The sequence below is a fragment of the Capricornis sumatraensis genome, chromosome 1, assembly GCF_032405125.1.
Source record: "Capricornis sumatraensis isolate serow.1 chromosome 1, serow.2, whole genome shotgun sequence".
In the NCBI taxonomy this organism is placed as follows: Eukaryota; Metazoa; Chordata; class Mammalia; order Artiodactyla; family Bovidae; genus Capricornis; species Capricornis sumatraensis.
The window spans coordinates 148,662,081-148,675,579 of NC_091069.1; the positions used below are offsets into that span (position 1 = coordinate 148,662,081).

Consider the following 13,499-nt stretch of genomic DNA (forward strand, 5'->3'; position numbering starts at 1 on the left):
GTGCTATATGATCCAAAGTTAACTGAATCCACAAATGTGAAACTGCAGATACAGAGGGCCAGCCATGAAGTTCTTCACAGATTTTTGAATGTGCAGAGGTCAGAACTCCAACCCCACATTGTGCAAAGGTCAACTGTAATGTGAAATGATCACCACAAGTCTAGGTAACATCCATCAGGACACATAGAAATTTTTTTTTTCATGTGATGAGAACTTTTAAGATATACTCTTATCAACTTTCAAATACCCAATACAGTATTACTATCTGTAGTCACCATGGTGTACATTATTACATCTCATAAATTATTTCATGACTCGAAGTTTGTACTTTTTGACCCCTTTCATCCATTTCAGGCTCTCTCCACTCCAACCACCTCTGGCAACAACCAATTTCTTCTCTGCATCCATCAGTTTGTTTTCTTTAGATATTTTTTGTCTTCTTCAGCTTTCACATGTGAGATCATATGGTATTTGTCTTTTTCTGACTTATTTCAGTTAGCATAATGGATTTCATTTTGTCATTTTCTATCTTGTAATGGCCTCTTCTGATTTTGTATTAGGGCTGTAGAGACCTCGTAAAATGACTTGAAGAGCAGTTACTCCTCCTCTTTTTTTTCTTTTTATGTTTTGGATTTGTTTAGAATTGGTATTATTTCTTAAGCATTAAATAAAATCTACTAATGAAGCCATCTGGTTCAGGATTTTGTGTGTATGTTGGGGGCATGAACTGTAAATTCAATTTCTTTAAATGAGGTAGGGCTATTAAAGTTCTGTATTTCTTCTTGGGTCACTTCTAATAATATATAACCAAATCTGTTTATTTGTTAATTTATATAAGTTGTGAAATTTATTGGCATAAAATTGTATCATCCTCTCATTATCCTTTTAATGTCTTTAAGACCTGTATGATATTGCACTCATTTCACATGCTAGTAAAGTAATGCTCAAAATTCTCCAAGCCAGGCTTCAGCAATACATGAACCGTGAACTTCCAGATGTTCAAGCTGGTTTTAGAAAAGGCAGAGGAACCAGAGATCAAATTGCCAACATCCACTGGATCATGGAAAATCAAGAGAGTTCCAGAAAAACATCTATTTCTGCTTTCTTGACTATGCCAAAGCCTTTGACTGTGTGGATCACAATAAACTGGAAAATTCTGAAAGAGATGGGAATACCAGACCACCTGACCTGCCTCTTGAGAAATCTGTATGCAGGCCAGGAAGCAACAGTTAGAATTGGACACAGAACAACAGACTGGTTACAAATAGGAAAAGGAGTATGTCAACGCTGTATTTTGTCACCCTGCTTATTTAACTTATATACAGAGTACATCATGAGAAATGCTGGACTGGAAGAAACACAAGCTGGAATCAAGATTGCCGGGAGAAATATTAATAACCTCAGATAGGCAGATGACACCACCCTTAGGGCAGAAAGTGAAGAGGAACTAAAAAGCCTCTTGATGAAAGTGAAAGAGGAGAGTGAAAAAGTTGGCTTAAAGCTCAACATTCAGAAAACAAAGATCATGGCATCCGGTCCCATCACTTCATGGGAAATAGATGGGGAAACAGTGGAAACAGTGTCAGACTTTATTTTTTTAGGCTCCAAAATCACTGCAGATGGTGACTGCAGCCATGAAATTAAAAGACGCTTACTCCTTGGAAGAAAAGTTATGACCAACCTAGATAGCATGTTGAAAAGCAGAGACATTACTTTGCCAAATAAGGTCCATCTAGTCAAGGCTATGGTTTTTCCAGAGGTCATGTATGGATGTGAGAGTTGGACTGTGAAGAAAGCTGAGTGCCGAAGAATTAATGCTTTTGAACTGTGGTGTTGGAGAAGACTCTTGAGAGTCCCTTGGACTGCAAGGAGATCCAACCAGTCCATCCTAAAGGAGATCAGTCCTGGGTGTTCATTGGAAGGACTGATGCTGAAGCTGAAACTCCAGTACTTTGGCCACCTCATGTGAAGAGTTGACTCATTGGAAAAGACTGTGATGCTGGGAGAGATTAGGGGCAGAAGGAGAAGGGGATGACAGAGGATGAGATGGCTGGATGGCATCACGGACTCGATGGATATGAGTTTGGGTAAACTCCAGGAGTTGGTGATGGACAGGGAGGCCTGGCGTGCTGTTCATGGGGTCGCAAAGAGTCAGACTGACTGAGCAACTGAACTGAACTGAATGTGTCTTTTAAGGCTACTGTTTCCTTATTGACTTTCTATGTGAATGATCTGTCCATTGATGGAAGGGGGAAGTTAAAGACCCCTTACTATTATTGTGTTGCTGTCAATTTCTACATCTGTTAATATTTGCCTTATATATTTAACCTCTCCTATGTTGGGTACATACATATTTACAACTGTCTTTATCTGCTTGAATTGATCCTGTGAGCACTGTCCTTTAATGTCCTTCTTTGCCTCTTTTTATATTTTTGTTTTAAAGTCTCTTTTGTCTGATACACGCATTGCTGCCCCACCATCTTTTTCATTTCCGTTTGCATGAAATATCTTTTTCCATCCTTTCACTTTCAGTTTGTTTCTTTGTATTTGAAGTGAATCTCTTATAGGCAACTTATGTATGTCCATTTACGTTCTTATCTTCCTTCTATAATATTTCTGTTTAAAGTTTTCTTCCTTTGTGTTGACAGTAAAAATGAAACAAAATGTTTGACTCTTTGCTAGGTGCTGTTCAGTAACTGTTTAATGAGCCCTCCACTGCCACCCTCATCCATCTTTGGTTTACAGTTCCAACAAGAGGGCAGATAATCTTACTTCACTTGTAGCTCATCTGGTAAATACTCCGCCTGCAATGAGGGAAACCTGGGTTCAATCCCTGGGCTGAGAAGATCCCCTGGAGAACGGAAAGGCTATCCACTCCAGTATTCTGGCCTGTAGAATTCCATGGACTTTGCAGATAACCTTAGGAAGAAGTGTATTTTAAATTCTGTTATCACTTAAATATATGCTTGACAGTATATGCCTTTAAATGTTTATGTATGTGTGATATGGGAAGAAGTGATTGGAAGACAATTTTAGTGGATTTCAGTTTTAAGGATTTTGGAGAAGATAACTCAAAAAGCTAGAAGTGTGATGATAGTCTTATTTTCTCTTTTAGATATTAAGCACCGTCGAATACCAATCTTATTCTTTGCAAACAAAATGGATCTTAGAGATGCACTGACATCTGTAAAAGTATCTCAGTTGCTGTGTTTAGAGGACATAAAAGATAAACCATGGCATATTTGGTAAAGTCTTTTATTTACATTTCATTTTATCATTCTGAAAAAATCTCCACCTTCAGGGTTTTTTTACAAGCTCACTATATAAGTGACTTAACATGGTAGGATGAAAGGTAAAGATTATGTTTTATAAAATTGTAGTGTTGCAGGTATTCAGTAATATATTATTGTTAAAACCTTTTCAAATCTTTTCAGGGATAGAAAAACTAAAACAACTCTTTAAAAGAATTAACTTAACCAATCTGCTTACTTAACCAGCTTCAACCACACTAATTTCTTTTCTGCACATTGAATCAACCAACCACAGTTCCATCTCAAGGCATTTGCACTTTCCCTTTGTCTGAATTATATTTTAAAATAATTTTCCTGCTTACTATTGCACTTTCTTTAAGAAAGAGACCTCTCTTGATAATTCTCTGAAATATTACACATATTACCCCCATCTCTTGTGTTTTTTTCCCTTACTTTACTTTATTCGTCTATTGCCATATGACCTCTTCTTTTTTTTCTTTTCTCTTTTATAGTCTGTGTTCCTATACTAGTCCATTAGTACCATGAGACCTGGAATTTCATTGATTTTTTTCACTCTGTAACCCCCAGAATAGTAACAATGCCTGTTTACTAGGTACCTAGTCATAGGTACTTAGGAGATACACAATAAATACTTGTTGATATGAATAAACAGAAATGTAAAAATCTATCTTATTTGGACATACTGTAAAACTGAACTCTTAAATAATTAGAGTCTGATATTATCATACATTTTTATTTGGAAAGCAGTTTCTTACTAATGTATTTAATTTCAGTGTGTTTTTCTGCCAAAATATTCTGATGAGGATAACCAGAAGTTATATATTAGATAGTATTTTAATGCCTACTGCTACCTTATGTTACCCTATGAGGGCTCCCCTCATAGCTCAGTTGGTAAAGAATCTGCCTGCAGTGCAGGAGACCCGGGTTTGATTCATGGGTAAGAAAGATCCCCTGGAGAAGGAAATGGCAACCCACTCCAGTATTCTTGCCTGGAGAATCCCATGGGCAGGGGAGCCTATCAGGCTACAGTCCATGGGGTCACAAGAGTCGGATACGACTTAGCGACTACACCACCACCTTATGTTACATTAAGCTTCTTTCTGTTCACCCCCGCCCCAACCTGTCCCTGGCCCCCACCTTCTCCTCTATAGAGAAAGGCTGAACACAGAGGCAAAGACAGCAAGGAAAGAAGGAAGTGGTAGAACTCAGAGGAAAACCTTGAGAGCTAACCATGGTGCTGAAAGAGTAATACTATAGCACTTGAGAAATCCCTTGAAATTTTTCAGTACCTAAGGCAACATATCATGAGTAAAACCCTCCTTACTTTGGAAATCAGAGGAAAAATTAGTGTTTACTAAATTATTCTTTAGTTGGAATTTGAGGTTCTATGGTATTTTGTTGGTAAAGCAAGGAGGGATTTGCTGTAGAGAACTGTCTTAAGATAGAACCTTTCTATTTTTGTAAATCATACTTAAAATGATAATATCTAAAGTAGAATAATTTAATTTTTGCCCTAAGTGTGCTGACTACATTAATGGAAAGTACAACATTCAAAATACGGGTCAATTCTAATTAGTAAAAGATGTAGTTTTCCTCTTAATTTTGAAGTAGAAATTAATTTTGCAAATGGAAAATGTCTTTCTCCTTAATAATTAGCTATTGAATTCTGTTAGTTTTATTTATTTAATTGTGACACCTTAACCTTTTTTAATAAGAGAAAAAAATAATATCTGATGCTATAAGGATATGGACTTAGAGCATATTGCCAGTTTCTTTATTTTCTGTACAACTTGTAGAATAAGGCAAAGTTTTTCTTTTAAGTTTGTCTAAAATTTTGACTTCTTAATTCAAACTGGACATCTCACTAAGTTCCAATTAGTGTTTCACTTGTTAAGGTTTTTATTTGAACTAAAAATAAATTCCTCCTTTAATTTTGGAGAAAAAATTTAATGCTGAGTGATGCAGAGATAAAATATTGCATCTCTCTTGCTTTAGGTACAAATAAATTTGGATAGTAAAGGAGAGATTATAGAGAAGTATAGTCTGGAAATTTTTTTTGGTTTATTTTTGACCATTTTACTAAACAGATAGTCAACTCTGATTTTCAAGTCTGATCCTGTTTTAATTCTTCCCATGTGTTCTTTGACTAAGTCCCTGGAATGATACATGTTTGCCTTTGCATTTTTACTATCTTGAGAGGGGGACAGATAATAAAAACATCAGTTGCGAGGGTGGAAAAAAAAGTAGAATAGTAAGAGAAAGAATAATGAATGTGCTCTTCCTCTGAGATACAGTTGAAGTCAAGAAGCAATTCACACAAAGGTTTGAAGGAATAACTTTTCCAGATAGAGAGGCCAGCAAGTGAAAAGGCTCTTGGATAAGAATGTGCCTGATGTTGTCTGGAAACAGCAAGAAGTCCTTGCTGGCTGGAACAGAGAGGCAGGGGGAAATTGTAGATGAGGCCCCTGAGAAATAACCAGGGGCTATGTCACATAGTGCCTTGCAGAAAATGGTGAAGACTCTGTCTTTTATTCCAGTTATGACTCTTATGATTTATTTGAAATGAAAGGTAGAATTTAAGTATTTGGGAATTATTAGGAAAGATGCAAGATTTTTAGAAATGTAGTGACACCTCCACCAAAGGAGAAGGGTTTCTTCATGGCCCTGTGCTCTTATATGGGACTAGAAGTTTGTGATAAAAGTCAATACGTTGATTATTCTTGATAGAAGTATTTCAGTTAGTGATGTTTTGCTATTAATAAAGGTAATCCATAGTTTGCTTTGAATAATTCATATCTCATGCTATTTATTTCTGTCTTCCTATTTTAAAATAATTCTATGATGAGTCATTTTCTTGGTCCAATAAATAATTCCTTGAAAGTAATTTCTCTTTTGATTAAAATCAAATTAACTGTTTTAAGATAATTTAGTACATTTTAAAATCATGCTTCAGCACACTAAAAGCAATCTTAATCATACAGAAAATCTAATTATGTATACTAATTGTTATTAGGTAATTATATCAGTAACATGTTATGAGAAACTGTCAATGTGAGTCTTAGAAAAAGCTTATTTCATACTCAAAAAATCCTCTACATTTTATTGTTTTAGTTTATATAATTTAATTTTTATTGTTTATAAAATAATGTCACAATAAGGATTTAGGCTTACTTACTTTCAAGAATGGAACGACAGTGAAAAGACTCTGTATTCAGTGTTTTATATGCATATCTCAAATATTTAATTCTTATAATAATCACATGAGGCCAGTGGTAATATTTCCCCATTTTCCAGAAGCGAAAACTGAAGGCCAAAGAGTTAAACAACCTATCGAGGTTTGTAAAACCAATAAATATAAAACTATGGTTGAAGTCTACTGGGATTTTTTTATTTTGCCAGTTTACCAGACTTACAGTTACAGATTTATACCTTTTAGATATCAATTTTCATTTCAAATAAAGTCACTCCATCCTGTGGTTAAATTACAACCCAAGTAAAGCATTTCTAATAAATAAATGTTATTGAATCATTGAGGCTGGTAGGGGAAAGTAGGATGGTGTGCTCTACAATCCCATTACTGAGAGAATAGCTCAAAGTATGTTTTGTTAATGCCAGTCCAAGTAATATTCCTAGAATAGTAAGATTTAATGATACATTTTTATAAATGTCCATATAAATTAATGACTAGTTTTCTCATGTCTTGATCCTAAACACTCAGACTTTTATATCCTATGTATATTCAGTTTCAGTGCTTAACCAGTTTTGCTCAGATATGTTACTAAATATATTAATTTGCCATATGGCAAAATTGTAATTATTTATTCTTACAGTTTTTTGATGAAATGGATATTTTTCTATTGGTTTTATTTCAGTGCTAGTGATGCCATAAAAGGAGAAGGATTACAAGAAGGTGTAGACTGGCTTCAAGGTACATCATAAAAAACTGCATCTTCAGCCTTTATTTTCTTTCCAGTTACATTTCTGTCCTTTTTTAAATTTTATTTTTATTATATCACTGCCTTTTTCCCTCTTGTTTCCATCTATTTCTGCTATCAGAAAATACAATACAGTAAGTATCCAATACCTTGCTCCATTTACTTCAATTACATTTTTATAAAGGATTTATTTAAATAAAAAGTACTTATATCAATATACATGACAACTCTAGAATATAATTTTAATTTATAGCATTAAGTTTCTGTCAGATCTAGTAATAGAAGCACATTTGAATTTGGGGATAAATTTTAGACCTCCTGTCAATAAATTCTTTGTGGCATGTGTCTTTCAAGAGTCATGCTGTACTCCACATATAGCTCCATTTATACATGGCATGTTTCTACAGATTTTATTACTCATATTAGTACTGTATATACTGGTATTCTATTAGTGTTTCTGTATATCACAGTTCTATATGTTATTCATCAAAATAGCCATCACAGTTGGTACAGACTTACTATACCAGATCTATGATTTTCCCTAAGGTTACATTGTCCAAAAGACACAGGAATGGCCTGAAGCACTGTGACCCACACAGAGAAATAAAACGTGAATGTGCATGAAACCAAGTTCTATAAGTCCTTCTTATTATAGGACCCTGAAGGTCAAGCAAAAAAATTTCCATTTTTGAGCAGGACAGGGGATGATTTCTTTTAGGAACCTCCCTGCCCTGAATAAGGGTGAATAATGAGATTAACTTGTTAATCCATGAGCTGTGGTCTTGTAGCTATAAATTTAATTTCTTCTACACATCCTTTTTATTCCAGGTATATGTGATTTTTTTTCTCTACTGTATGTCATGGTGGATCTAAGAGTAGCCTGCTTACCATACATAAAGAGACATAATATTTTAGTTCAATGTACTAAATGTATATCTAATAAATATTTGTGTTATTAGTAAAATGTGGTGTTCTAGTTAACTACACAGACTTGTATTTTTGTTTCCCTCTTTTGTGTTTATATAGTCATCATGCCATTTACCATTACACTGTAAAGAACCTTCTAGTTACATTTTACAATTAAGTGAAACTTAACTGAGAACCTGTAAAAGTTCTCAGAATCACTAGTAGGATTTTTCTTTGAACACAACAATTTAGTTTTTCAGACTGTGTAAAGAAGTGATCAAAGTGACCATTTTATGGGACTGATTCCACATAAAACAAATAGATTACAAAGGAACATTCTAGAGAAGACACTAGAAACATATTTTCAACCTTTATTTCTTAATTTTAAGTACTTATTATTGCTCACAGCAGAGATATAGTGTGAATGGAAACCCACAATTGTTCATAATAAAAAATACAAAGCACAGTACTTAACTGAAAATAAGTGATGGTCATCCGGATTTTAAATTGTACATCTTTTTATTTTGTCTGTAACAATAAGGCCACTAGGTGTCAGTAGTGATCCAACATCACAATGCCACTTGCCAACTCTAATCTAATTTTGTCATTGATATTTCTTTGTATCATAACTCCCAAATTTTTATAAGAAGGATACATTATTGAAAAAAAAAGTTGTGCCCTTGTGTTGCCATAGTATTTTATGTAAACTTTACAATTCTCTGCAAGGTAAGTAGTAGTAGCCCCATTTTATGTGGGCAGCAGGATGTAGAAGTAAAAAACACTTGGACTTCTGAGTCTGTCAGATATAGGCCACTACTTGTTAATTATTAACTAGTGTCTTTATATTATACAGATAATTTTCCTCATCTATAAAATTAAAAAATAAAATATCCAAAATTGCCATACAGATTAAATGAAATGCTCTATGTATTAAAGTGCCTAGCTTAAGAAAGCACTCAAAAAATGTTCAGTTTATCCTTTTATGTAACTTCTCTGTTTAACAGAAGAGGAAACTTAGAATGCAGATTTAAAACTATATCAGTTTAGTTTTGAGTAGGAGATCCTTTGTTCATAATTTCTATGTTATAGTAAATAGTTTATATTTTTGATGCTCCTGTCTTTGGACTTGAAAACAGGTAAAAATCTACTTTGCAAAATAAGTAGCAGTAAATTTAGGAAACTAGTCTGTGCCTCTTCTTGTTAACTTACTATCAAGAAGTTTTTCTGTAAATCTTTGAAAGATGTTCTGAACTTAAATCTCTTCATTTTCCTTGCAAAATTCTGAAATTTCCTAACATCATAAACAAGAAGGCTCTGGTTCATTTTGGACCAATTTAATTTTATTATTTTAAATTTAAGGTTGAAAAACTGAGGATAAAGTATTAAATGACACATTTTGTGCCATGATTCTGTTCTCTTTTGGAGGGATTGTCAGTTACGGCCCAAAGACAAGATTCCATAAATAGACTATTAAGTATTTTTAAAAACCACCAGAGGATATATAGAAACTATCGCAGAAGTGTAAGTTGTTTTCTAGCTCTGAAACTTAAATATTTATGAAAAAACAAAACATCATTCCACATGACTCATGAAACTTATTCACTGAGTCACTTTATCTTATGGGAAAAGTTTATAATGCTTCCAGTTTTTATATAAGAATTTTATAAACTATGTATAGGGACATTTCCATTGAAAAGCCAAGGATTGGACACACACTTAGTTTCATCCCCTCTTCAAATCTCACTAAGAGTGAAGAGACTGAGGACAAAAAGAATGGGAGTGACAAAGATGGTAACCAAATTTTGAAGCCAAATATGTGATGAATATTGAATAACTTAACAGACTTGAGAGAGTGGAATTCTAAGCCAGCACTGGCTGCTGCTGCTGCTAAGTCACTTCAATCGTGTCCGACTCTGAGCGATCCCACAGACAGCAGCCCACCAGGCTCCCCCATCCCTGTGATTCTCCAGACAAGAACACTGGAGTGGGTTGCCATTTCCTTCTCCAATGCATGAAAGTGAAAAGTGAAAAGAAAGTCGCTCAGTCATGTCCGACTCTTAGCGACCCCACAGACTGCAGCCTACCAGGCTCCTGCGTCCATGGGATTTTCCAGGCAAGAGTACTGGAGTAGGTTGCCATTGCCTTCCCCAAAGCTAGCACTGGAGAAAGCTGGAAACCGTCCTAATTTACACTGCAGATCTCTTCAAAGGCTCAGGAATTGATGGAAATTAGAAATAAGGATGAGGTGAGACTGAAAGGAGATGCACAGGTATACCTCCTTGCCCCAGAAGAAGATTGAAGGTTCATTCTTTGCAGAGAGTCGCATAGTATGTCTGGAGTGGAGAACACTGAGCACAACTGTGTGTTGGAATGCTAAACTGAAAATGAGTAAATGGAAGTTTCATATTGAAGATTATAACCATGTTCTGCTTTCTCCTGATTCTCCTAGAAGACACTGGCAATAGGTAGAAGATAGAAAGCCAGCTTTGAGGAGTCAGACCAGCTAAGAGAAAAGTTCTAAAGGTGTTAAACATTAGAAATTCTCAAGGAAATGGCCTAGCTGTACACTAGGATGAAGATTACTTTTGACAAGCCTCACACATGTAATGAAATTCCAGTCAACTTTATAGTGTTCACTTATACATATGAGAAGATAGCAAAGTATTGCCAAGTATTTGAAGACAAAACATTAGAAATTATGGAGCAAAAGAAAAAGTTTACAAAAAGACTATTTAGGGAGAACATTTCAAAACACTATTCAAGTAGCCTCAAAGAGATAAAAGAATATTACTTTCATGAATATGACAAGAATACTAATTGAAAAAGAATATGAGTTCTTGGAAAATAATAGAATAGTAGAAATGGTTGGATGACATCACCAACTCGATGGACATGAGTTTGAGCAAGCTCTAGGAGATGGTAAAGGACAGGGAAACCTGGCATGCTGCAGTCCATGGGGTCGCAAAAAGTCGAACACGACTGAGTGACTGAACAACAAGTAGAAATGGAAAACTCAATCAAAAGAAGATAAAATAGAGACATTCTCTAAGAAAGTACGAAAAAGACAATGGGGGGAGAAAAGATAAAGTAAGGAGTCATTTATGAGGCCCAAAATCCTAGTAGGAATTTCTGAAAGAGAACAGAGAAAATAGTGGAAAGTCATCAAATCATAAAACATTATTTTCCAGAACTGAATGATGAGTTTTTAGTTATAAGACCCCTTTAGAGCCCAAGGTGGTGGATGAAAATATTCCCACACCCAAGTGCATCATTAAAATCAACACTGAAGATGGTAGAAAATTCACCATATTTCCTGAGAGGAAAATAAGGGATTTCATCAGAAGATTTCCTTAGATAAGGAAACTAAGTAGCATCAGACTTCTCACCAGCAACACTTGGAAGCAGTGCCTGGAAAAATCTAAGGAGAAAATAATATTCTCAGGCAGTATCAGTGTATTGTAACTGTAGAGAATTAAGACATCTTCAGCCATGTAAAGTCCCAAGAGTTCACTTTCTATACAGTTTATTAATTCTAAAGTAGCCACAGAGGTATACTTGTCAAAAACAAAGGAATAAAGCAGGAAAAATAAGGTACCATGAGATAGGGAAGTCTGCATAAGAAAGTTGGGAAGGAACCCCTAAGTTGATAATAGAGATCCTAGAGTTATAATGAAAGATCCCATATGAAAATACCTGGACGAGCATGGAGAACAGCTGGTCAGATTAAAGAGTCTGCACAAGACTATAATGGAGAGTTCTTCAAGAAAGTGAAGATGATAGACCAGTTTTATGCCTCATACTAGTAAAGCCTGAAACGGTGTGAAAGTAGTGGATTGAAGATAATGTTAGTTACATTTTTAAAAAGGCAGAGTTGGGGATGAAAAGCAATTATTCACTGCAGGGAAAACAAAATATAGTAGAAGAAAGGAAAAGTAACTGAAGTGTATCCCTTGTCCCAGCTGTGAGTAGCATTCACATAAAACATTACTGTTTTAGGAAAATGGGAGTATTGGAAGCATGAGGGTGGCAGAAGATGGTGTACAAATGTGTGAGAGCTGAAGCCCTGTGTTACATTGAATTCAAGAAGTAATGATAAAAGCATATTATTTAGAGATACAGAGGTAATCACCTAAAAAGGAGTTGGAAGTAGTTGCCTGTGAAGGGAGAAAGAAGGGAAGAGGCAAGGGACTGATTTTTTAATACAAGCCTCGTAGAACTAGTTGAGTCTAATTGGGTGCATGTACAGTGACAAAAACTATAATACAAATTGTGCTTTTAAAAAAAGCAGTTGTATGCATGGGTTTATACCTATTGTTATGGATTTGTCTTTGATTACTTTAGAAAGTAGATTTTGCCCTATAGAGACTAATAATTTTTTGTTTGGTTTTTGTTATCAGATCAGATCCAGGCTGTGAAGACATGAAAAAATAGTATTTGGAAACCTCAACAGTTTTCAATTGAAGAAATATATATTAAGGCAAACTGAATACTTTACGTTTTTTAAAGGTGTCTTTACACCTAAGAATACTTTATAATCTTCTACTTGCATTTATGGACTCTTAATGAGGTTTTTAAGAAGATAGGACTTCAGGTATGCTAATCTGGCCATTAATTATATCAAAACTAAATCTTCCCCCCAAAGAGCTCCCTCCCTAGATTTATCAACTTCTTGGTAAAGGTCTACATTTGATTGTAATTAGAATGTTTATAAAGTCAGAGTTATCTCAGTACCCCATCATGATTAATGATATCTTTAATGCATTTTATTTTTTAATTGTCCCAAAGTATAGTTTATGATATGACTTTGTAGTATGATGTGCTTGTGAAAAAGAACTTTATTTATAAGGGTCCTTGGGTAAATTAATATATATTAAAGCTTTACTATATGTCACCATCAACATAACCTAAAATGTAATGTATCAACTAGTGTGCTTTGTATGCCAAAAAGAATAATGCTGTGTTAATATGGCATTTGGTGTTTTACTGTCAAACATTTGCAAATTATCTGAGACCAAGTTAAACAGAATTCATTTATTCAGTGAATACATGTGAAATATCTCTGTATCTGTACTAGTTTGGCATTGTCCTAGGCAATGGTGATATAAGGTAAATAAAACATGTTGCTTATCCTCAGAGAACTTAAAAGATAATGAGGGGAAATTTGAGAATCTTTTCATACATAGTGTCTAATTTATTTCATTGGCTGAATGAAAATATTGCTTATTAAGATTAATTATTGCAGTTGATTTTTTTTCTTTCTTCCTTTAAATTGTGTCCAGTTTACTATGGTACTTTGTTAAAATAGACTGTGACTCATAAACTATGATTTTCTTGTGCATGAACTGCTGCAAAAATATTCTTTAGAATTTTAAACATACTTCTGCCA

The 13,499-nt window shown here is 34.6% G+C and overlaps 1 protein-coding gene across 2 annotated transcripts in view; it reads left to right on the top strand.

Annotated features, from left to right (window-relative positions):
• Window positions 1-12,938, top strand: part of ARL6 (ARF like GTPase 6) — a 30,419-nt gene extending 17,481 nt beyond the window's left edge. Inside the window, exons 6-8 of one of the 2 annotated variants that reach the window (XM_068977463.1) lie at window positions 3,116-3,245; window positions 7,145-7,200; window positions 12,511-12,938. In XM_068977463.1, the coding sequence (XP_068833564.1) occupies window positions 3,116-3,245; window positions 7,145-7,200; window positions 12,511-12,536 (212 nt within the window). In that variant the 3' untranslated portion in view covers window positions 12,537-12,938. The remainder of the gene's footprint in view (window positions 1-3,115; window positions 3,246-7,144; window positions 7,201-12,510) is intronic. The other variant, XM_068977470.1, reaches the window with a different exon arrangement.
• The last annotated feature ends 561 nt before the right edge of the window (window positions 12,939-13,499 follow it).